This window comes from Tachypleus tridentatus, unplaced genomic scaffold (genome assembly GCF_004210375.1).
Source record: "Tachypleus tridentatus isolate NWPU-2018 unplaced genomic scaffold, ASM421037v1 tig00037735_pilon, whole genome shotgun sequence".
In the NCBI taxonomy this organism is placed as follows: Eukaryota; Metazoa; Arthropoda; class Merostomata; order Xiphosura; family Limulidae; genus Tachypleus; species Tachypleus tridentatus.
The window spans coordinates 17,200-43,447 of record NW_027467875.1 but is presented as its reverse complement, the minus strand read 5'-3'; the positions used below and the strand labels follow the sequence as shown (position 1 = coordinate 43,447).

At 32.7% G+C, this 26,248-nt stretch overlaps 1 protein-coding gene and 1 long non-coding RNA gene across 4 annotated transcripts; one reads left to right on the top strand and one right to left on the bottom strand.

Annotated features, from left to right (window-relative positions):
• Positions 1 to 4,378: 4,378 nt before the first annotated feature.
• On the top strand, positions 4,379 to 24,512 carry LOC143243728 (uncharacterized). Of its 3 annotated transcripts, none has more exons than XM_076487370.1 (7): positions 4,379 to 4,632; positions 5,406 to 5,564; positions 6,676 to 6,930; positions 15,564 to 15,670; positions 19,251 to 19,320; positions 20,230 to 20,402; positions 24,097 to 24,512. In XM_076487370.1, exons 1-6 carry the CDS (start codon positions 4,552 to 4,554, stop codon positions 20,383 to 20,385), a joined length of 828 nt encoding a protein of 275 aa, XP_076343485.1. In that variant the 5' UTR covers positions 4,379 to 4,551; the 3' UTR covers positions 20,386 to 20,402; positions 24,097 to 24,512. The 3 variants fall into 3 exon arrangements, with proteins under 3 accessions (XP_076343485.1, XP_076343484.1, XP_076343486.1); XM_076487371.1 differs by having other exon boundaries at positions 4,386 to 4,632; positions 15,564 to 15,661; XM_076487369.1 differs by lacking the exon at positions 20,230 to 20,402 and having other exon boundaries at positions 4,385 to 4,632; positions 15,564 to 15,661.
• On the bottom strand, positions 18,864 to 20,341 carry LOC143243729 (uncharacterized). Its single transcript, XR_013024744.1, has 2 exons — positions 20,223 to 20,341; positions 18,864 to 19,291 (listed from the first exon to the last, which is right to left on the bottom strand). It is a non-coding gene; the product is annotated as an uncharacterized LOC143243729 (long non-coding RNA).
• Positions 24,513 to 26,248: the final 1,736 nt, after the last annotated feature.

The following is a 26,248-nucleotide window of genomic DNA, read 5'->3' as shown; positions in this document are numbered from 1 at the left end:
TAAATGGGAACTTGCTCTTATTGGAAGTTGATATTAAGTACACTCACATGCATGTACACGTGTGGCTTATCTTATTTTTCGATTGTAACTGTTTTAACAATCCAATCAGTTGTTTGACTTTTGATTAGTTGAAGTCTTTTCTCTTGGTATGGTTATCACACATTACTAACTTCTTATTAACCACGGTATACTTCAATGCCTATTTATTACATGTCATCTACGTTCAAATATCCTGATGTAATAGAATAGCTCTAGCTCTAAATGATAATCTGTTCAAATACAGTTTGTTTGTTTTCATTTAAAGGGAAGTCCGCAATAAGCATAAAGGGTGGGTGTTTTCTGCGTTTAATACGATCAGTTCATCACTTTATGCTAATAAGAACCAAAATCCCTAATTTTGAACATCTTTCAAAGTTTTGGAATTGTTTTATAGACCAGGTTAAGCATTGTTTTCCAATGTGTGGGGATTTTTAGGTCTTAACATGATTATTAAACTATTGATGTAAGCAACGATTTCAAAAGAAAACATCAACGATTACTGGATTTTCTAATTATCAGCTAATTACAAGTTCTCTAAGGATTTAGTTTTAAATCACTTAAAGCATTTCTCAAAATTAGTAGGTTTATTTACAGAGTTAAACTTTATCATCATATTGTACATCTAACTGAAAACACCAGGTTTTTGTAGAAGTGTATTAGAAAGTACCAGGCTTAACATACGCAGTTCCTGGACTTTTGTTTTAATTTTAGGCACATTAAGCCACGTTATGTATTTTTAGGATGTCACCTGTAAGAGACAGAAGTGATATTAAAACCAAAGTTAATGAACAACAAATGAAAGATGGGGAAGAGATTTTAAATAAGAGTACAAACACTCCCTCTAGTGGAACAGCGGTATGTCTGCAGACTTAGAATGCTAGAACCCGGTTTTGATACCTGTGGTGGGCAGAGCACAGATAGCCCTTTGTGTAGCTTTGTGGAAAATAACAGACAAAACAATTAGACTACAAAAGGTTATTGCAGAGTCTGGTCTGAAATTTAGAGGAATTAGTAAGCAAGAAAGAGTTAGGTATTTATGATAGCGTTTGAAGAGAAATACATTATATAACGTATGGCCTGAAGAATTTGAGATTCCTGATTCAGCCGCCAGGAAAAAGAAGGTTCTGAATTTGTGCAAACTCTATGGATTTTAACAATGTTAATAAATCTAAGCTTCGAAATGCAATACGTGTTGGAAGGAAACTGTTATAAGTCACAGTTCTGTATTTTGACCTAAATCCTTAAAATTGATCACGTCGGTTTGGTTTGAATTTTGCGCGAAGTTACACAGAAGCTATTTGTCTTCCCTCTTTTAGCAGCGATAGATGAAAAGCAGCACCTACCGCATACTCCTGGGCTACTCTTTTACCAACGAATACTGGGATTAGCCGTCACATTATAACGCCCCAACAACAGAAAGGGTGAAATGTTCGATGTGACGGGGATTCGAACCCGCAACCACAAGACCGATCATATCGGACACCGAGAATAAAACATTCGTGATGAAAAAGCTATCCAGTTCCTAAAAGTCATTGCCCAACAACCCACTTAAGAAACATCATAGTTACAAACACGTGATACGACGAAAATTCGTAGAAACTCAAAGAAGAGTTGGAAAATTTTAGGCACGTCGTCCGTGGTCCGCCGTGGGCAAGAAGAACAGTTTGGTTTTTTTTAATTTCGCGCAAAGCTACTCGAGGGCTATCTGCGCTAGCCGTCCCTAATATAGTAGTATGAGCCTATATTGAAGGCAACTAGTCACCACCACCCACCGCCAACTCTTGGGCTACTCTATTACCAACGAATAGTGGGATTTACCCACTAAGGGTAAATTTTAACGGATTTACCCCACTATTCGTTGGTAAAAGTCGAACGCCTTAACACGCTTGGCCATGCCGGGCTCAAGAAGAACAAAACTGTTCGACATCTCAAACGATGAAATCCAATAAACGAAACAAAACAAAACAAGCTTCATATGATGAATTTTACAAAAGAAATTCTAATTATACTGAAAACATAAATTTTAATGCATCGAATTTATTTCGTATCTCTACACTAATACAAATTGCTTTTGAAATGCATTTGATGAGTTTAAGACGAGATATGCCCGTCAGTGACTCAACGGTATGTCTGCGAACTTACGACAACAGAAACCGGGTTTCGATGCCCGTGGTGAGCACAGCACAGAAATATCAGAGCTCCGTGCAATTGAAAACGAGGATTTTTTTATATCTAGTACTGATATTGATAAAGCTAATGTTTTAAGAAGGTTCTTCAATACTATTCTTAAAGTACTTAAAATAATATTCTATGCTATTCTAAAGAATCAAATATTTATATTTCTGATCTTAATGATATTGAACCCAGTGAGGAATGATCTACATGATAACGAAAGAGTTAAGGGACCACTACTGAATTTGCAAAAACTTTACGTCAAATATAATAAAGACAGATTTTCACTAGGAAATCAGGTTTACGTTTGTTTTTCTCTTGTTTTCCACCATCAAAAATCAACATCATAATTCTTTGAAATAAAGCAAAACATAAAAAACAAAAATGCTGGTCTTTAAATTAGGCTTCTGATTGCAAACTGGATCGATGGTATATGCAGTGCTGCTTTGCAGTATGCTACGTTGTAAGATAATGTTGTATGAAACAGTTACGATATCATATTTCTGTACATACGGTTCTGTTTCTAGCTTGTTATAATGTAGTGACATCTTTGAATATATGATATTCAACACATTCTAAAATTACTAAATACTTACACCCCTATTACTTAACGGTAAGTATGATGTTTTTTACTAACGCTAAAAGTTTGTTTGTTTACTTTTGCATTTCGCACAAAGCTACTCGGGGGCTATCTGTGTTAGCCGTCCCTAATTTAGCAGTGTAAGACAAGAGGGAAGGCAGCTAGTCATCACCACCCACCACCAACTCTTGGGCTACTCTTTTACCAACGAATAGTGGGACTGACCGAAAATTATAATGTCCCAACGGCTCAAAGGGCGAACATGTTTGGCGCAACGGGGATGCAAACCCGCGACCCTCAGATTACGAGTCGCACGCCTGAACACGCTTGGCCATGCCGGGCTTCTAATCGTTTAGTGCTGAAACGTTGATGACAGAAACTAGTATGTTGCTGTAAGAGTAGTGAATCAAAGAATAAATTAAGCTGTCTATCACCTTTCTTTTTAGCTTCACTCAACTTCACGTTTCGGAAGAGAATTTAAACATTTAAAACAATCTGTTTGTCTGCGAAATAATGTTATTCAAACACCTAAATTAATTTAGAGTAGTGGGAAGGTCTACAATATTCGATCTAAATCAAACAAACTGCATGCATTCCACCCCAATAGTCATAGTACATGAGGTTCAAGTTATTTATTTTTTTTATCTTTCCAGCATCACTAATGACGTGTATTTTTAGAAAACATGAAAGTAGCGAATCGAAAAATACATTGGGATCTACTTCATCACTGGCATGGCCGAGCGCGTAGGGCGTGCGACTTGTAATCCAAGTGTCGCGGGTTCGCGCCCGCGTCGCGCTAAACGCCTTCCAGCCGTGCGGGCGTTATAATGTGACGGTCAATACCACTATTCGTTGATAAAAGAGTAGCCCAAGGGTTGGCGGTGGGTGGTGATGACGAGCTGCCTTCCCTCTAGTCTTACACTGCAAAATTAGGGACTGCTAGCACAGATAGCCCTCGAGAAGCTCTGTGCGAAATTCCAAAAAAAAAAAAAAACTTCAATATTGTAATTTAAGCGTGAGTAATTTAAACTGATAAAAGCCCCTGAGTGTCTCAGTGGTATGTTTGTGGACTTACAACGCTAAAAACCGCGTTTCAATACCCGCGATGAGCAGAGCACAGACAGCCGATTGTGTAACTTTGTGCTTATTTCAAAACAACAATGTGTGTGTTTTTCGTATAGGAAAGCCACAAGGGCTATCTGCTCAGCCCACCGAGGGCTGATTCAACAAGCTATTGTTGATTCATTTTTTCTAATTACTTGTTATTTAGGTTTTATTGCATGTAACGTAACTATATTTTATTTGAAATAATTTTAGTAAAATTAATTTAAAAATATCATGGTTACAATAATTATCAAAAAAGGTGTTTAAAAAAATAGATTACTTAATCATTCGTTAATTTTAAAAAGTATATAAATTTTTCTTTTAGATTTAGTAAAATATTGGGAGTTCCTAGCTACATTTGTTTGGCTACAACACTTATCGTATTGTTATATTTTATAATATGCGGTTGCTTAGCAACATAGAACGTTTATAACGGCTTTGATGAATGTGATTTAAATGTGACTGCTCGCTCGTGATAATTTCCAGAAAATAAAAAAATATTAGTTTCAGTTTAAAAGGAAAAAAAAAAACTGTTGGTCATATTACAAACATTACCATCCTTCGCACGTTTTTAATAAATCAAAAGTTTTACTAAGCCTATTATTTTGTAATATATTGAGCTTTAAATTTACACCATTCCAGAAATTAGGCTTAACATGGCTCATGTCATTATTAAACGCCAAACTAACCAGCTAACGAGATGGCTTGTTCCAAAAGGTTATAGTGAACATTCTAACGTAAGTGTGTGTGATTCACAAAATTATGTCTGATTTATATTAATTTCAAAAGAAGTAGCCAACATGCTTGACCATTCCATATTTTGCCATAAACTATAACAGTTTCGTTGTTTTGAATTTCGCACAAAGCTACTCGAGGGCTATCCGTGCTAGCTGTCCCTAATTTAGCAGTATAAGACTAGAGGGAGGGTAGCTAGTCATTACCACCCATCGCCAACTCTTGGGCTACTCTTTTACCAACGAATAGTGGGATTGACTGTCACATTATAACGCCCCCACGGCTGAAAGGGCGAGGATGTTTGGCGCGACGGGGATTCAAACGCGCGACCCTCGGATTACGAGTCGCATGCCTCAATGCGCTTGGCCATTACAGGCCCCAACAATAATAGTATAAATTAGTGAATGTTTTTATATATAATTTTTATTTATGGAAAAGAAATGTTTCCCAAACTTCTTCTTGACCATGTTCTGTCTTTGTTGCAATAGTAAATTTTTTTTAGATGATTGTGTTGATGATTTAAATTTTAACTGATATTCAACTTGTATATATATATATATGTAAAGAAATTTAATTAATATTTTTGGAACTTTAAAGGGAGCATAGAATTCTGACTGTGGCTGAAAATCTAATGACAGTGTTATATACTCATAGAATTCAACAAGATTTTAAAATATATGACTTTTGCCATTGGCTCATAGCAATCTCTGACATTTGGTCTAGAATTAAGAATAATATATGTATACTATAAGTGTTTCCATTGTTTAATTTTCAGGCTACAGACCCCAGAGGAGAGAATACATCTCTCTCTCGTTATGCCAAGATGTATTTGAGAGAAAAAGATGAGGGAATTGATAAATTACGTGAACAAATACACCAGTTGAGAGAAGAATTTGCAGAAATGAAGCCCAAAGTGGTTCAAAGTGCTAACATGGTGTGATTCGAGAATTTTTTTTTTTTGTCATTGGTGTAACTTTAGACTTGTAGTACACATTCTTTAATTTGTATCAGTATATAGATCTTTGTACAATACAAGATCATACTTTCATCTAGCTTTTACTGAAAATCAGTTAAAATGCATTTTAACCTTAATACAGTGCATTGACATGTTTGTTTGAACTGTGTTTGCCTTTTGTTATTGTTTTAATGAAACAGACAACAGCAGCTAGATACATAATATGCTATAATTTGTTATGAGTAATCTGCACTAAGTGTGCATGTAAAAGTCATTTATTGGAGTTCAAGGTGATTACAAAGAAAGTGTCACAGTTCAGCACATATTTCACAAATAGCATGGTATTGGGAGTTGAAATTATATAGGGTTATAATGAGTATTACGTGGAAGTAAGTGTCATGTTGTCACCAGAGGTTCCACTTTGATTTATTTCTAATTGGTATAAATGGCTCTTTTGATTGCAGTGCAGTTCATTTAACCAACATTAAACTGACAAGTTTGCAGACAGGTAAGCTAGTAATGCATGATACCATAGGGTACAGCATTAAAGCAGCACTCAGAGAATGGTAGAGTGTATAACATCCATAGAGGGCTTTACTCCAGTCTTGTTGTGTATAATTACAAAAGAAATATAAGGAGACAGGTTGGACTTGTTATAACCCATATGGGGAGAAGTTATGAACACCTAGTTAAGTGAAGTTATCAGAGATCAGAAAAAGTAACATCACATTCATTGCTTCACCCATATTACATATGGATTAGTTTCTAACCAGATAATACAGTTGGATGTGTTGACAATTTCAGAATGAGTGAAATGTGCTTCATCAGCCAACACAACATTGGCAAAAAAATGCTTAACAACTTCCAGTCTTTTGTGTAATTAAAAATGGTTAAATTCATTTTTGAAAATCTTTAAACATGATACAGCATGTCCGGATTTGGCATTTTCAGCTGTTTGTGGGCTCTCCAGTTAACTTTGAAAATGTTTCCTGTTAACAAAATACATATTTTTCATAGCATACTGTACACTATTTTTATGATACTCACAAAGTGCTGATATACATGTTTCTTATATTTTTTGCATTATAAGATCAAAGAGTTACAAGGAACTTTAGAAGATAAACAAAGTTATCTACTAAAGAAGGACAGAGTAATGGCTAAAAAAGAAGTGGAATTGAAAGACCATCAGAAAAGTTATGAATCATATCAACACAAAATTTTCCAGCTTAGTGCCCAAATAATTCAAAAGGATGGTGACCTTGCAGAGATGAAAAAGGAGAATGCCCAGCTTCAAATTCAAATCAACACTCTCCTTGAAGAAGTAGAATGTATGAGAAACTCCCAGGTACATTTTGTTATCTTTACTGCAGTTTTCACTGTATTTCTGTATGACCTATTGTGAAATTAATAATCTAATAATACAGGTGTTTAGGAATTTCAACTTTTATGTAAAAATCAGTACATGATTATGAGAGATGGTTTACATATATACATCTTTAGTATTTTAGAAGGAATTTGTTATGATATCATGACGATGTAATATCTAGAAGTTCATGAAAGTTAAGGCAACCTTGAAATCTAGACGTTTCTTGTATTTTATAGAAATAAGAGTACTGTATAAGTGTCAGATTGAATGAGTTATTACTGAGATATTCAGTTCAATGTCAGTCAGTATTATTTACTTTTTTTATATTAAACAAAATTTGTCATAAGAAAGAAAATTGTATGTGTCAATCTTGTTGGTAAGTTTCATAAATTTGATACATGGAACATTTAAGTAACTTCATAATCAAAATTTCCAGCTATTTCAAATCATAATATATAATGTATATAGCATAATAAATTAGACTCATCTTAGATAAATTATGACATGTAACATAATATGGATGCTTGTCTAGGAACTGAATCAGAGACAATATTTGTTCTAAATTAAAATAAAAATCCTAATTCAATTTATATTTATTAGTGCCAACAAGATTATATCATGTCCGATTATCAAGGTTTTCTTGAATCACCCTTCTTCGAACAATGAGAAAACATAACAAAAGATAATTGCTTGAAATTACCAAAATCAGAGAATTAGAAGTTAAAATACCATGAGAAAAAATGAACTAAAAGCATATTGTTGAAATATTAGTCTGATGATTTTTTGTTTGGGGAAGCATCAGACGAATACCCTGGTGTCTGAAAATGAAGTTGAAAAATGCTTCCAATGTTTTTACAACATTGCCCAAGCCATGGAATAACCCACCAAAAAGTGATCATTATTGTTACAGAGTGTTTTGACTGGTAAAGCACAAGAAGCATATGCCACTCCACAAGATTGCACTAATTATGATAAGATTAAAGAAGCTATTCTCAAAGCATACAAGTTAGTAAAGGAGCTTGTTGTCAAAAGTTGAAGTTACCACAAGCAAGATAATCAAACCTCTGTGGAGTTTGCCCATGAAAAAGATAATTATTTTGATTGATGATGTAATATTGTGCATTTTGGCAACAAAGTTTTAGAAATTAAGACAACTATGTTTAATTGCAGAATTTAAATGCTGTACTAGTGATGACCTGAAAACTTACTTTAATGAAAAGAAAGTTGAAACACTATAAGAAGCAGCTGCTCTTTCCAGTGATTACACTTATACACATAATACCAGTTTTCATGAAAAGAAGTTCCTTCCAGCTCAGTAAAAACCTGTACCTCTTCAATTCACTAAGGTTGAGAATTTTAAAACAAATTCCAACTTCTCTAATTCAAATTCTTCAGACACACAGAATCATCAAGGTCTCTCTGCCATTTCTGTAAAATCCTGTCATGTTTGATTTTGGCAGTTTGAAAAATAAAATGAAAAGAAAGCAGCATTCAGTATGTTCACGTCCATGTATTGATATGGTTTCTCCAGATCACCTGATGTTGTTGATTTGGTCACTAACAGAAAGGCTTATGTAGTTATGGAGAAATATAAGTGTTTTGTGTCTGTTGGTTCTGTGTATTTGGCATAGGATACTGCTAATCTTATACCCACATGTATTTTAAATGATACTGGAGTTACTCAGTCATTATTCTTAGAGGGTGTATTGGCTTTAAATTTGAGTTTTGCCACTGGTGAGTCTGTTATTGCTCAGGGTATTGAGGTTGGCTTTGTTGATGTTCCTTTTATAACATTTATTAGCATCAGACCTAGTTTCAGGACCATTTGTTGATGGAGTAAAACCTACTCTCCCAATTGAGGGTTTATCACTATTGTTGGAAAAAGATTTGGCTGGGGGAAGAGTTGTTGCCAAATTCAAAATGGTTATCTAGCTGAAAAAACAGTGATCAATTAATTATCAGTGGGAGAATTACTTAATGAATGACAGTGAAAACATAAGAGATCTGGTTCACCTGTGAAGCTCAGCTGGAAGTAAACTTGTCGTTGAGCAAGAAAAGGATCCAAAGTTCAAATCACTATTTAAACATGCACCCCCAAAGAATCAACTGGAGAAAGTTCCGTATGGTTACTTCTTATGTATATGTATATCAAATATTTTAGTTAAAAAATTGTGTAATATCAATTTTTAATTCTCTAAAAGAAGGATATGTAATGGATTTACCATTACACATTTATTTTAAAACCTGTGTTTGTTTCAGTTTGATGCATGTGATGTATATTGTGCAAGTCCTGCTTCTCCTATAAATTTGTAGAAGATTCTCAAGAGCAAGAATCAACAATACATGTTTTATTATAGTACTAGTGTGTCTTGGAATGTTGTTGAATGTTCTAGAATCTTGCCTAATTGGTATAAATGCCAGCTGAGACACAGTAATAGAATATTATTGGCCAGCTGTAGTCAGTATGCTATGAGATTCAGAAGTTATAATTGCCATTGACACTTATTAATTGGAAAACTACAGAATGTGGTCAAGAACATTTATAGACTTTGAACATTATGAACCATTCAACTTCAGAGAATTAACTTTGAGGTTAGTATTTCTATGAAGACAATAGATATCTCTGTTGTCTTCCTTTGTGAAAGGAAAGCTTGTAAACTGCTTTAGGCCAAACAAGTAAAGAGCTAGCGAGCATTTTCATCAAGTGAAGTTTATTTGTCCATCAACATAAAAGTAATTTGTCCTTCATGGTCTTAGACTGTCGATAAACTATTCAATTCCAGACCAGATAAAAGACTGAATATTGTTTGCGAGTTTGTAAAATTTTTGTAATAATCATTATTTTAAATTGTATTGTTTTTTGTGTATAAATATATATTTGTGTTAAGAAGGAAAATTTTGTGTATCAATGTTGTTGGCAAGTATAATAAATTTGATACATATTAACATTTTATTGACTACTTCTAAGTTAAAATTTCCAGCATATTTTAAAATTGTAATATGCAACATACATAACATAATAAATTGGAAACTCTTCCAGGATAAATAATAATATGTAACAGGAGAACTCCAATGACTCAACTGTGAGAAACAATAAGGGATAAGAAGTCATTTCATTATTATTTGATGGAGAAAGTAATTTATATAGACTTACAGTATGAAAACAACATACAAAAGTTTTATTAATATGTTCTTGTACAGAAGAAGTGTAATTAGTTTTAAGTCTTAGTAACATATTAAAGTAGTTTTATTTTAGGATTTTTAAAAGGTTGTATCCAAGTGTTTATGGTGCTAATCCCTCTCCTTATTTGTTACTCATGGTCAGTGTTAGCTAGTGCAGGTATATCTGCTTCTCTTTTATGTTATAGATAGAATCTTCACAAAAGTTTCTCAGGTTCATGCACAAGGGTCAGATGCTGCAGTTCAGGTCTCTGGCATTTGGTTTTGCATCAGCACCTTATGTCTTCTGCAAAGTTGTTTGAGCATTTTCTCATCACCTGCATTCCTTGGGGCTGTGCACACATCATTATATGGACAACTGGCTCCATCCCTTCAATTAGCTTAAAACACTCTCACATTCTCCTTTCAGATGCCACAGAAGCAGGCTTCTTTATTAGACTGGAGAAATCTGTTTGGTCACTGACACAATATCTCGTGCATTTGGATGTGTTTTTCAATGCTCACTTGAGTCATGCACAACCAATTCCTGTGAGGCTTCAAGTCATGGAAAGAGCCATCAGGCTTTCACTTGTGTATCTTTCTTTTACTGCAGAGATGGTTCTCTCACTTTTGGAGATGAGGGTATTCTTCTCAAGCCTCTCATTTTTTTGGGATGGACACATATGAGATCCTTTTAGTAGTTTCTGCATGAACAGTGGGTCATGCATTCTTATTCTTTGTATTATCCTGTCTCCTTATCCAAGAGCAACTTCATTGATTACAAATGGTGGTTGGATCACAACAACATAAATATTGAAGCATTCATTCCACAACCTCCTCCCTAGATCCATCTGTTCACAGATGCATCTCTTCAGTGATAGGGTAGCTTATCTTCAAGGTCAGAACTTCGATGGTACTTGGAGAGAAGATTGTAACTTATTGAAATTCTCAACTGGAGTTATTGTGGTTTCCAGTACCTCATCCTCAAGCATTGGCAGTTGTTACATTCATTCAGGACTGAAAAGGATTTCAACTGTACATCTTTCCCTCAATTTGGCTATTGATTCATTCTACTCTCTGTCATCTTCTCTTGGTTGCACCATATTGGCCAGCTCAATCAAGCATTGTTTCTACGTTTTCAGTATCTGCATGAATGTGTACCTCCATCATTTCTGCACTGGCAGTATCTGTTGAGACAACCATGAACAGTCATTTTCCATCTACATGGTCAGAAACTCAGTCTTCATGCTTGGAAGTTATAGTTTTTTACCCAGCATATGGATTTAACTTCTAAGGTTTCTCTGTATTTAACTGTACATCTCCATTTGCCAACCACAATCGTTTATCAATAGAAATGGAATATTTATCATAAATGTGGTATTAAAAGGAACTTCAAACCTCTTCACCCAAAAGTATTTACCATATCTTGTTTTATGAGTTGAGTATTTGAGAAGGGTCTTGCTTCATCAACTGTGGCTTCATATAAGGCATCCTTATCCACTGTTTTTAGTTATTCTTAATGTTTGGAAGGCTTTTGAATCCTGAGCTCTATCAGGTTTGCTAAAATCCTTTAGTATTCTTCAGCCCAAATGACATTTTTAATTACATAATTTAATTTTACAGTTGTTTTACATACATTTTCTCAATTTCTTTTCAGCTCTTACCTTTGTTTTCTTTGTTTCACTTTTTTTTAAAATTATGCTTGTGGACATTATCTCTCAGAATTGTTTGCAGTCTATATACATAGAACTCTATCATGCCACATTTGTACTTCTTGACTCCTGTCGGTCTTTTCTTCACAAGACTCTGGTAAGCAGGAAAGAGAAAATATCCTTTTCACTAATCCATTTATCAGCTGTTTCTCACCTTTATTACTGCTCTGATCATGACCATTTGTTATGTCTTGTACGGGCCCTCAGGTATTTAGTAGCTTGTAATAACTCATTCTGAGGTACCAGGAACTGATTGTTCATTCATTAGGATCCTTCTATTTCCCATTACCCTAACGAGGTGGTTTATCATATTGAATCACATAGCCTGAAATGGATTATCATTACAGGAAAGGAATCTTCTGCATGTCACATTTGATCAGGTTAATAATATCTCAAAGTTATTAGCCACCTAACTTAATCATCCTCTGGAAGACTATCCTCTGGGATAGTATGTAGACTATTATTAATACTTTCCTATCTTATTACTTACCTGATCTGGCAGTTTCTTCTTCTGAGTGTTTTCAAATACCACATGAATATATTTTTAATGCATCTATTAGACTATAACCAGAATGGAGTATTTTTCTCAATCATATATTTTTTTTAGCCCAATATCTCTGTTTTTCACTGGATCTCATTCTGTGATAAGTGTTGCCCAGGTAGATTCTGTTGAAGTGGGGTGTTTTATAAGGCCATCTAGAAACCTACCACATGGTATTACATTGTTATTATTGACCACCACTCATGGACTATCATGAGTAGAAATAAAATGGACCCTGCCCATTCTTGCCAATATTCTGGTTGAATAAATTAGGATTAATTTTCTTTTAAAAATGTACAAAATGCAGTTAAACTATTGCAGAGTCCTTGGTAGAGCACAGGTTCCACATCCTCTATAATTATTGTGATAACTGTTAAAACTAAATTGATGTTATATTCCAGTCACTGGTTGATAGACAAGGTACCTTTCTTGCTGAAATAATAGAAAACAAATCCAAACAAAAATCTGGCTGAAGTTTCTTTCAAACTAAAACTAAGAATAGTAGATAGGCAGGTGTGCATACCTAACATGAAAAGAACGTATTTTTTTATGGAGACCAAAGTAAACTCCCATTACAAACAGAATGTTGTTTAAAGATGAAATCCACAGCCATTGTAGTCATTCTTCAGATAGTAATAAGTAGTTTTATACATTTTTGATGTAAGCAAAAATACACTTAAGATATACATATACGGGTGTCTGAAAATGAATATACCAAAAAAAAACGGTTGAATGCTTTATTGTTATTTAAGATAACAATTGATATAAAGACAAGCACTAGGCTTGTAAAGTTTAGTTTTAATTGGTAATGTACTTTTACAAGTCTTCAATTATTCTCTAAAATTAATTTAATTCTGCTTTCAAATTCTGAGAAATTTTCCAACACAGCAGTAGGGATGGATAAGATAACTTCACAAATCTGATGTTTCAGTTTTTCAAGGTCTTTTGATTTGTTACGGTAGACTTATGTTTTCAAAAATATTTCAAAGGTGAAAATTTAAAGGGGTTCAATTGTGTGTCCAAGAGGGCTGTTTGATAGGTTTTCCTCTACCAGTCCAACACTGAAAAAGTTTCACTTAAAATCTTTAACAATTCAAGCAACATGGGGTGGTGTTCCATCCTGTTTGAAGGTATCTCTTTGTAACAAACCAAGTGTTTCTTGGAGTTGTGGAATAAAGAAACAATTCATTTGTCAAAAAATAATTAATATTAATTTATTTTTGGACACTCTGTGCCACAAACATCTTATTACCTCAGGAAACTTTGATAAAGAGTGTACTTTTGCAAATGTATCTGTAGATTTAGAAAATATTTCTAAGTGATGAGTCATATTAAGTAATCAAGATTGAAAAAATTAGATTAAATATCTTAATTTCTTGATCTGTTGAATAAACAAATTTTGCATGAAGGAAATAGAAAAATTATTTTCAGGAATTATAGGTATTGCCTGAATCATGCTATATATAGATATTTATATTAAAAGTATTCTTTACTACTGGCTTTTAATGTGATCTTTTTTATTATTATGCATCATTGGTACTATCCAGGAAAGTATATCATCCTTCAAGAAGTATGTAGAAGAAAGTAGAGCAGTAACACCTGACCTCATAAATACTGTATTAGTGAAACAAATTGCTGAAAATGAAATAATTTGTCAACAGCAGTTGAAAAATACAGAAAACATTTGGAAAAACAAAATGGATGAAGAGTGCCAAAATATCAGCAAAGAATTTATGCAGAAAATGAAAGAACTGAATTTGACCTCAAACAAAAGTTTGAGAAAGAAAAAAGTGATATAGAACAGAGATACAAGACTAAAATGTGTGAAATGGAAAAGATTTAAAACACCAGTTTAAAACAGAAAAGGTGAAGATAGAAAAAGATTGAAAATTCATATAAGCAGAAAATTGGAATATTGCAACAGTTACATGCTGATGAGAAACAAACTTTACAAAACTTACATTATGATGAACTTCAGGCCTCAGAAAGACAACAAACTAAAAATCTTGAAAGCTTTAGAAAACAATTAAATGACTGCCACCAAGAACATATTTTGTCTTTAAAAAATGACTTTCTTCGTGCAAGAGAGATTGTTCAAAAGGATAATAAAGAAAGTATCAAGCTTTTGCAGGAAGACTTTGAAAAGAAGCTCAAATTTGAATGTCATTCACTTAATATTAGTCATCAAAATGAAGTAAATGAATTAAACATTAAGTTCCAGAATGATATATCTGCTGTACAGATGGCTCACCACGAACAGTTTCAGAGATTGGCAGAAGATCTGAGGAGACACTGGGAAGTTGAAAAATCTGAACTTCAGAAACTTCATGCTGAAGAAATTGAAGCAATCAAAGAAAACCTTAATAGACAGTTTGAACGTGAGAAACAAATAATGAAAAAAGCACATATTGAAGAAACAAATGAACTGAAAAAGGTCAGTGAAAAATCTCTTGAAAATATAATAAATAATCTCAAGTTTTTTTGTGAAGAAAAGTCAGGGCATGCTGTTTCAGAGTCCCTTGAATATGAAAAGCATTCATTGAATGATACAAATAGTTTTGAACTTTAAAATTTCAAGAGGAATGTAAGAGCATCATAAGTGGTGAAAAGCAAAAGCTCAAACAAAAATATGTTGAGCAGTTGAAACAAGAAGTGGAAAAGCTTCGTGAACAGTTTTTAGAAGAATATAAAAGTTTTTGTCTTACCAACAGAGAAGCTTATGAAAAAGAAAAAGCTTACTCTACAGCTCTGTTACAAGCTCTTGAAACAGAATGTGTGAAAGTAACCCAGTTACAGTTGGCTGTGGAATCAAAAGAAAAGAATGAGGTATGGAAAGCTTAAGGTTGCTAATGATATTAAAAATTTTAAACCAAATTCTAAGAGTGAACACGACAAGTTTATACTTACATGCACTTTTATCTGTTACTTAATAAGAGCTCTTCTTTATTCTGTTTTATGTTCAATGATTTTTAAACTATTATTTTAAAAAACTGAAAACTTGAAATATGTTTGTGTTGTAGCTTTGCACTTTGCATATTATTTTTAGTTTTCTGTTTATAACAGAGCAAAAAGGACATTTAATTTTACCAATGGCTTCTAGTACATTATTTGTCCTTTCATGGTTTTTGGAGTGTTATATAAGTTAAGTCATACATCTCTGCTACAGTTTTAATAGAAAGTTTGTTTTCAACTTTACAAAGAACCTTAAAGAAATGTTGATCTCCAGTGGAGGTGGAATATCTTATCTGTTTTCAACACCCCCTGATATTGAAAACTTCAGAAGTCCAAGTACAAATAGGTATATTGTGTGTGTATATATTTTTTCTTTCTTTCTTACAAAACCTACTTGTGATTTTAAAGACAGAAAAATTGCTGCAAAAAATTATAAGCACGCACAGTTGCACTTACTCTGAAAATATTTGTTTACAAAAACCAAACATGCAAAGTTATTGAATAAAATGTATGACCAAAATTCATTATGTTCTAACTTGTAAATATTAGTTATATTGACTACAGAACATTATTTTTATCAGTAGTTTAAATATAATATTTTTTATTCCCTCATGACATCTGTAAAGTACATCATATAAACGTTTTAATTCAGAAAAGCTACATGTGTAGACTCTAACCTTCCACAAATGTATCGTTATCTATGCACAGTAGTCCATATTCTTTCTTCTGCACTGCTAGTGTTTATATTATGATGCTTTCAAATTTTGCAGTATTGAAATTTTGGGCAATTACCTTCAGTTTCCCCCACACACACACACACACCATGGATTTAAAGATTGATGTTTCTACAATATCCAATGGCCCTAACACTCCAGGATTCTTCTCCTGCTGTTTCATTGTTAACAAGAGACACTTTGTTTGTCAACGATGTTGTCATCATTTCACATCAGGTGTTTGGTCGTCTTGTGTCTCACTACTTCTGTCTTTTTTTTCTTTACGTCTATAATTACTCAGGTATGTGACTTTGTTTTTTCCCATTTCTTCTTCTGACTTTCTTTTCTCCTATCCTTCCCCAAACATTGGTGTTCATACTGATGATTTTCTGTCCAACTAATGGGCTCTCCATATCAGTTTTAGCCTCTTCATCTTCAGTACTTTTATTGTTCCCTATGCTTTTGGTACTCTTGTTGTTCTTGAGCCTTAATCCCGAGAATGTCTTCTTATTCGGGGTGCTCTATTTTATGTTTTATTTATCTTCAGTCTCTTTGTCTTCATTTTGCCATCATGTAACTCCTTTGCTACTTGTCTTTTCTTCACCTTCTCTCAAAGTCTGTCTATTAGGACCTCAACAGTTTTTTATGGGATGCTCTTTCCTACTTGTTCCACACTTTAATCTTGATCCATTTTACTGCTTTGTTACTGTGGTTTCTTTGTTTCGGGAATTTAGTTGGTTGCAAGATCTTTCAAGGTGTTCAAGACTCTTTGAAATTTCATTTTGAAGCTGCTTGTCTTTTTTTCATTTTCTTCCGTACCCAACAACAAATTCTGTAACAATTACCCTTTTTCAGGAGTTGCACAGATTTGTCCTCTGTCCTGTTCCTCATTCTTTTATCCCTTTCATAGGGTTGGGAATTATTGTTCATGTAGAAGACTTGTCTTGTGTGCTTCCTGTCAGCTCAGGTCCTGTGGAATTCAGCCAAACACGTATGAACTCCCTGTGCTAACAGTCTTTAGCTCATGAACATGCTTTCTCATGGTCTGTCCCTGTGTTGTCAAACTCCACCCCACCCCCCCTCAGCTTTTTTCTTGTCTGGACTTTTTTTAACTTACATCTCATTCTATGCATCTTCAAGCATCTCAATAACAATTTATTCTATTTACTGACTTAGGATTGGACACCTCCTTTACTCTTTATCACAAAGATCAGTTGATTTTATTTCTGTAACTCTCATTTCTCTCTAAAACTTGAGCTACATGAAAAGAAAATGGGATTTCTATTTCCCATCATTCTGGCTTCCATTTCTTTATACAGCCATTTTAACTCTGACTGTTTTTGAGCCTGGTTTGAGCTATTCTTTATTTAACTGGAACTGCCCCTTCTTACCATGGTATTTCTTCATTTCTCATGACTGTTCATTTTATCATGTCACCTCCCATTAGGTTTGTCAAGGTTTTTCTTGTCTCTTATAATTGTTTGAACCCTGGATGAGACCATTTAGATCAGCATGTAGACCAGATATGTTACATTACTTCTATCATATGGCATTTTTAGTACTTCTTTCTCCTTCCATCTGCCATTCTCCATCCTGCTCAGAGGCTCTTGTGAAATGAGTATTGTTATTTGTTTTTTTACTTCCTCACCTGCTCACTGCTCGACATTCTTAGATCTTACTATCCCTTACCTAATAATGCTGGAACCCACCTTGTGACCATTGTTGCCTCATGGGGAGTATTTACCTAAAATGTACAATATGGATGGGTACAGATAATGTTAGGTCTCTTTGCCCCTGCCCTGTGCACTCTGTTGAAATGGGGTTTCCCTCAAGACTGCTTTGATGGCATCTTATATATATTCTGCCTTTCAGACTGTACTTTACAACACTAGAAACTGTATTTTGATACCTATGTTGGTTGCTGCATATAGCCCATTGTGTAGTTTTGTGTTTAATGATAAATAAGCTAGGCTATCCTGCACTTAAATAAAACAAACTAAAAAACTGCAGCACTAGCCATGTGCATAACCTCACCCCTGACTTGCACATGCTGTCTTTTGTCACTTTAACACTCAAATGTAAACAAACAAACAAAAAAAAAAGATGTAAGTGTGTGAAATATCCTAAAGGTTCATTCTCATATAAATTACTCTTTGCAAGCTGGTTACTGGATAACTTGTCATTTGACAATTGTTAAATTTTTATAAAAACATTTCTTTGCAGTTTCCAAAGCAGTTATTAGAAGCAATCAATTTATAAGGTCATTTAACCCAAACTAATAGATGATAGTCATTTCCCTTTTGTGTTTGTACTAGGCCTAGTAAATTATCTGAATATTATGGCTGTATGATATGAAGATGTTCTCTTATTATCATTATTATTACTGTAATTATAATTTGCAAAAATATGACTCAAGTCTAATAACTGTAAACAGTAATATTATTAAAATATTACTTGTGCTTGGTATTTTACATCTTCTTTAATAAATTGTTGATAAGTCCCACTAAATATGAGGATGTGTTGTTTTTTTATTATAGTGCAAGATATTTAAATACCTTCTCGAAACCTGTAACTTATTTCACATTGATTGCAAAAGTTATGAACTTGTCAAACTGAAAGTGTTTACTTTTATTAATTCTCTTCAGAAACAATAATATTAATATCTTAAAATTAAGTTTCTACTGCAGTGTATATGCTATATTTGTGGTAAATCAAATGCAAGTGTCGAGATCTCATTGCCTAATTGTGATGCAGAATTAAAACAAATGATAACTAAGGTTTCTCTTGCTGTGACCATGACTAGACAAAACTGCTGATATAAAAAACATTAATTACCATCCTCAGCTCATTTTAATGCAAATGAGCATAAATATATCTAAATTGGATTGCAGCTGTTTGGTTAGTTACATGTAAAATTTCTGGTACTTGTATATATCTTTAGTAATAAGCTTTCAATGTTTACAGCTACTTACATTTTCTAAATACTATTATTTCATATTTCTTATCAGACTGTCAGCTTTTTCATAATATGTAACTTGAAAAATTATATAATTGTAACATTAATTCTGTTGATTGTCATCAACCATGAAATTTGTTATTATTTTCTTCATTCTTTGGTAGTTATTAACATGTCTCTTCATGCTAACTAGGAGTATACTTATAATTTGTCAATGTTTTTAAAGGATAGGAAGAAATCTTAGATTTTTCTTTTTTCCATGGTAGATCTCTTGCTCCAGACTTCAATAGCACTCTTCAAGTCACCTCTTTGAATGAAACGAAACCAACAGAAACAGTTATGAAGTTTTTCTCTAAATATATTTAATTAACAATGCTAATATCTCATTTTAAAGAACATTAGTTTTAATTTCTTCTGTACTGATTAGTTAGTCCTCTCAAAATCAGTTGTGAAAATATCCCACTTACAAAAATGTTTACTAAGAGTGACAAGATAGATCTACAGAATTACTGGAGATTCATTGAGATATTTACTGTAAAATAATTCTCTATTCTCTAGTTAATTGAGTGCACATGAAATAAACTTAGTGAAAATGTATTTTACTTGTCACAATGAGAGTTAAATTTGAAGTCATTTTACTTGTTCAGATAAGATCATATGTAAGACTAATTCTGTTGAGATGATGTTACTCCATGAATCTCATGTTACTTAATAAACTGTTTAATGTCATACTTACCCAAAGCAATTAATACTACCCACTTGATTGTCATTCCCAATGAAGCATCAGGAGGGCATAATCAAAAGAGATCAGTTGACTGCTCGTATAAAAGATACGTGCTTAACATCACATAATACAGGTAACCTTGCAGCTTTATTTGCCAGATGAAGATAAACTGTGCTACTCTAGGTTAGTGACACAGAAGAATAGGTTACTAGAACAAAAATAGTTAAAGGACCTTCTTCACCAGTGTCTTTCATGGAATCTATACACATCTGCACAAATAAAACTTTTGAACAATGCCTCTATTAATAAAAAATAGGAATGTACGGTGTGCTTATATACCAAAAAAAAATATATATGCATAATTTTTGTTTTCATTCTATAACATGTCTTAGGAAATAAAATTATTATATTTACATATAAAATGTTGCACTTTCTGATATTTTTAAAAATAAGAATGAAGGTACATTTATCAAACTGTTGTTTTCTTAGTCAATTGACAGTGTATTTTATTTACTTTATAGGATTGTAGAAGGTGCAATTCACTTGAAATTGAAAGGGCTAGTTGGGTCAAAGAGCAATCCAACATCCTGAAATCCCTTCATCAATCTGAGAGTGAAGTCATCAGACTCAAAAGCTACTTCAGACCACAGAAAATGAGAATAATGGAAATGCTGTAGTTGATAAAAATAAGAAGGTATATTGTATCACACATGTATTTTCTTTTGCAATATAGTAACTTTGTATATACATCTCTCAGAATGCCAAAAAGGATTATCTCTTAATGATTTGTGGGGAAGGTTTTTGGAAATTGTTAAGAATAGGTTTCTTCACCAATTAGTCAAGGAACTGACCAGAAACAATGTTATTTTAGATTTATTGTTGACTTCAAATATAGAAATAATTGAAAGGGTGGAAATTGGGGAACATTTGAATACAAGTGATCATTGCTCTTATTAATTTCAATATTTTGTTACATATAGATATAAGGAATGATATTATTTTAGTCACAAATTGTAAACTTTGAAGGCATGCAACAAGAATCATTTGTTGTGAATTAGGCAACTGAGTTTTATGAAAAGACTGATTGCTTGTGGAAAATTTTTAAAGATAAATTTTAAATATTCAAAATAAACACATTTCTTATAAAAACGTTAGCTCAAATGAGTTAAAATTAAAGAAAAACATCATGAATATAAGAAATTTGAATTGATTGGTATGACAGGAAACTTGGAAGATCATAGAATATAAAGAAAGTTAGTGAAACAGGATTTCAGGACATTAAAAATATGTATGAGGAAAGGTTAGTTGAAAATATAAAAATTAACAGTTAAGATTTATTTAAATACATTAAAAGTAAACAAAATGTCAGAATGAGGGGAAAACCCTTGAGGGATGGTAAAGGATGGTAAATTATCACAATATGATAATTGTGAGATGGCTGTGTTATTTAGTTTTGCTTTTTCTTTAGTTTTTACTAATGGAAGTTTAAAGAAGATGACTGAATTAATTTTGAGCTGGTTAATTATAAATTGGGAAATTTAGGAAAATGATGAGGCTCCTTGGCCATTGAACATTTCCCCAAGGGTTTTGAAGGATATTAAAGATTGGATATGTGAGCCACTTTCTACTATTTTTTGTTCGCCCTTGAATAGTGAGCAGGTTCCAAAGGATTAGAGGTTTGCTAATGTAAACTCCTCTTGTCAGGAAGGTGATAAAATTATTCCAGTGATTGTAGACCCATCAATTTTATTGCATAGTTAACATAATTTCTGGTGTTATCTATTTATTGCATGACATCACAATCTAACTGTAAAATTGTGATGACATCATAGTCAAATTTTGTGCCTACTGGGAATGCCATCCTATTTCTTCCTGAGTTTCTTGCTCATCATGTGTAACAGATTTATTATGTGTTAAGTTTAATACACGTGTGTGTTTCAGTTTGATGCATGTGACATATATTGTTGAATATGTATTGAGCAAGTCCTGACTGTTCTCTGAATTTGTAGAAGATTCTTGAGAATAAGAATCAACAGTATTTGTATTGTGAAATGCTGTTGCCTTTGAACCTTGTGAAATGCTCTATTATCTAGTGTGATTCATATAAAAACTATCTGAGAGACAGTAATAGAATATTATTAGTCAGCTACAGTTAGTGTGCTCTAGACCTCAGAAGCTGTAATTGTGATTAATACCTATTAATTGAAAAACTACAGAATTGGACCAGGAAATTCATAGATTTCAAATGTTAGAAACTGTTCAACATCAGTGAATTAATTTCAGACATCAGTATTTCTTAAAGGACATTAAATATCTTCCTCAGTAAAAGTCAGAGGGATAAGGTCAACCTAGTCAGCTTAAGCAAGGTGTGACAGTACCAATTCAGAATTAATTTGCTCATTATTTTCCTGAATCATTGACAAAATATTCAGTTCTAGGCTGAATATAAAACTCAGTAGTATTTGTAAGTTTGTAAAACTGTTGTATGTAAATCATCACTTGTAATAACTGTTATTATAAATTATGTTGTTTTATTAATTTTCTTTGCATATTAAAATATATTTGTGTGAAGAAACAAAATTGTGTGTATCAATCTTGTTAGCAAATATCATAAATGTGGTATGTATTGACCTTTAATTAACTTCTATTTAGATATAAGTGATATTTTTGTGTATCACATGCTTTCTAATTGAAAGACTGTAAATTGTTTGTTTAAGTAGGAGCATCTCAGTTAATTTATGACTGTTACAGTGTGACTGTAACATAATGTAAGAAAATTTCAAAATATTTTTGTGATATAATTTGATAAATTTGCTTTTTTTAATAAACCTTTACTTGTTTTTTTGTAATGTAAGTGGAATCTTTCAAAGTTAAAACTGTTTTCATCAATTATGTTGTACATTTTTTCTTAAAGTATCTTAGAAAACTAATATTTTTGCTTCTACAATTTCTATCGATTTTATAAGAAATTTTCCCTGGGCTTTCCACCTAACAAATAAAGATGTCCCTCATCTCAGCAGCCAGTTGATGTCAGTGTAGAATATAAAGGTTGCAGGTAGCTGGATAAATACTTAGCAACATATTATTTTTCACTGTGAATAAAGATCTTTTTCCATTCACATGTTAGTGATTTTTTCTTGTAATGATTATGTTTGACATAATTTGCACATACCATTTCTGGAATATGCATGTTGTCAATACTTTTAATTTATTTACCAGATATCAGTGGACCTGAATACTGCATATATTAAGAATTCAAAACAGATACAGTGGTTTATTACATCAGGGTGTAGGAGATATACGACATTTATACTTTTAAGTACTATATATAAATTTTGGTTAAAAAACACTTCCATCAAATCTTATAAACTGTTTGTTATTTAGTCATTTTTCTGTTAAAAGAAATAGGCTTTTATCTTTTCAGGGTATAGCTCTTCTAAAAGGAAAAATCAGTTTTTTTCTGATTACATGTCACTTGCCATTTAGTTATTATGCAGCAGTTATTGTTACATTTAGAATATCTTTGCCCCAAAATAATTATATACTTTATATGTAACAATTTATAATTTTTGTCCCCTTTTATTGTCTACATCAGATTTATGTTGTTTTAAATACACGTTAGTATCACAAATATACTTTTATATGCTCCTAATTTTTTTTAGATGCTGTAGCAAGAAAAATATTACAAGTTAGAGTTACTCCTTATATGTGGTATGAACCATTGATATTCAGCAGATAAGTTTAAAAGTGTCTACAAAATGCAAATTCCAGAAATGATATGTACAGAATACATTAAACATGGATGATAAAAGACAGTAACACAATTAAGTGAACAAACAGTCTATTTACAGTGAAAAATATATGTAGTTAAGTGTTTCACCTACTGGTCAGTCTTTAATTCTGCTGTGACTTAACTGGCTGCTGGGGTAAAAGAAATCTTTCTTCAAAATGAGTTGCACTGGACAAGGGATATTCTTTTATGTCTACTCAGAAACATAACAAAACGAATTCTGTTTTTTGCTGAAAGTTCATTATACCAGAATCCAATGTTATGTACATCATCAGTTGTTCCAAATAACATTTACTCAGAGAGATAAGATAACATTACTCATGCAACTTTGTGACACCTTTGAGATAAGCTTGCCACTTCCTTGGGTAAACAGTCACAGAACTATGTTACGTGTTTGTAACCATTAGTGAATGCAACCCTTAATTCAGCAATTTTCAAGTAATTAATGTGTTTTCAAATGTGAAAACATTATGTTGATCTAAGTGAGAAGAAACCAAAGAAATCAGAACTTAAATTATTAAAGAATAATTGGTTAAGAAATCTTTTTTCTATTTAAGAATATGTGTTTTATAACATTTCACTTTCTTCATTTCAACAGTTTTACAAGGCTTATTGCAAATACAGACGTGCTGAAAATTACAGGAGGTCACTGGTCTACCAAAAGAAGTATTTGCTAAATCTATTAAATGGATTTCAAACCACAGAAATTATAACTATGGCCCTCCTTGCAAAAATTATTGACGAACCCACTGATAACCACCAGACTATTTTGTCTCCTGTGTCATCATTTCGATCTGTGGCATATGCTATTATAGCACTTCATCGTATGCATTATCTGGTGAAACGATGGAAGAAAGCTTTATATATCTGTGCAAACAGCAACTGAGTATGTGCAACAGAATGACCACCATATTCTGTCATTAAACAAAATTGTAACTTGTATTATTTGTATGTCCTTGTTTTATGTATCTTTTCAAATTTGTGTTTCAAGAAATAAAAAAAAGTGTGTATATATTTATATTGTATTATCTTTAAATATTGTGGAAATTATTTCTGTACACTAGCCAAAATCCTGATTGAAATATTTAATTATTTGTGTGTAACTTTTGAAATTATTATTTGATTTAGATAATTTACAATAAATTTAAGTTAATTCTCTGTTTAAATGGTTTACATTTTGTTCTAACTCACATGACATAATGACAACATTATATGCAATTAACATATTTACACAAAATAACTAAAGGATTTGAAATAAAAAAGATTGTATAAGTTCACAATTTTTTCAGATGGGTCACAAAATGTAGAGGCAGACATGGCATAGTGGTTGATTCACAATTCATATCCTGCTCCACACTTTGGAGCTGTGAGTGCATAATAAGAATGATGGACAGATCCGACCATTTGATAAGAATATTCCTAAAATCGGCTATGAGTGCTGGTCACTAGCAACCTTCCCTCCAGTTAACCATTTCAAAATTAGGGGCAACTAACATTTTGTGTTGATAGCCCTTGAGTAACATTTTGCAATTTTACACAAACAAAATCAGAAAGTAATATGTATGACAGTCAGAATATCTTATAATATTTAATTCATTTTCATCAATAAGAAGAAAATTAAATGTTAAATGTTTAAACAAGGACAGTGATTTTCTGAATGTGAACTGATTTATGAACAAGTTTCTGAATATTCACACATAGCTGGTGATAATTGCAGTCAAGAGAATAACTCTGATGACCCCACTTTGTTAAACATGTATACAAAGTAGAACACTGGATTGGGGTTAGTTATTTTGTAGTAAAAACAAAATAGGTTAGTTGGTGGGCTAAGTATTAACAAATGCTGTTTGAAACATAAACCACAAGACATAAAGCCTAACATAAAATTGTTACAAGTTGGAAAATAATGATAACACTACAGTAGATATTAAACTAGAAAATGATTTATTTGACAAACTTACAACCTAAACACTTAACAAGGTAATACATTTGATGATGAATGTACTTTCATTAGTGACTGTTTAAATATCAACTAATGAAAGGTCATACTTTCATGTTCAGTTGCAAACACAATAAAACTATATGTCTGTATTTTTTTCTCTAAATATTCTAATTGGATTCATGAATCCATGGTAACTACAGGTCATTAGTCGGGATTAGTCATTCATATAACATCTTCACCACAATGTAGTGTCTCTGTCTCCCACAAATCCTTAAATTTCAAGACCTAGTTTTTTGGGCTATCAAAGTTGTTGTTTTTTTATCTGGAAGTAGAGAGAAAGAGAGTCATTCCAATTATTTTCTGGTTTTGTTCCCCTTGGTATTTTGGTTTAAAAAACACAGGACTCTGGGATCCAGGAATAAATATGGATGAAAAAGATAGATAACCTTCACAAATGACTCATTTGTCAATCTGAGTTGCCATTTTAAATAAGATTGTATATGTTCAGTGTCATCAGCTCCTTTCTGCAAATTATCACACTGATGGCATCCCACCAGTATTAGTTTGTGTGCACAAGGGTCTGGTGCAGTTCAGGATTCTCACCTTCAAACTATCATTGGTATTACATGGGTTTTGATGAATTGTACCTTTTTGTTCATCACCTTCACTCCCTAACCCTGTACACACATTATTCCATGGATGTCTGGTTACTGTTGATACAATCTCATCAAATGATTCAGAACATCAACCTAGATTCTACTTTCAGAAACAACCTAGGCAGGCATCATTTTTAGAGTTAAGACATCTG

Coding starts and splice junctions, on each gene's coding strand:
- LOC143243728 (XM_076487369.1), top strand. CDS start 4,552: ATGGCTCATGTCATTATTAAACGCCAAACTAACCAGCTAACGAGATGG. Junction 15,662..19,250: donor AGAAGTCCAAGTACAAATAG/GTATATTGTGTG, acceptor TTTCCATGGTAG/ATCTCTTGCTCCAGACTTCA. Junction 19,321..24,096: donor AAACGAAACCAACAGAAACA/GTTATGAAGTTT, acceptor TCATTTCAACAG/TTTTACAAGGCTTATTGCAA.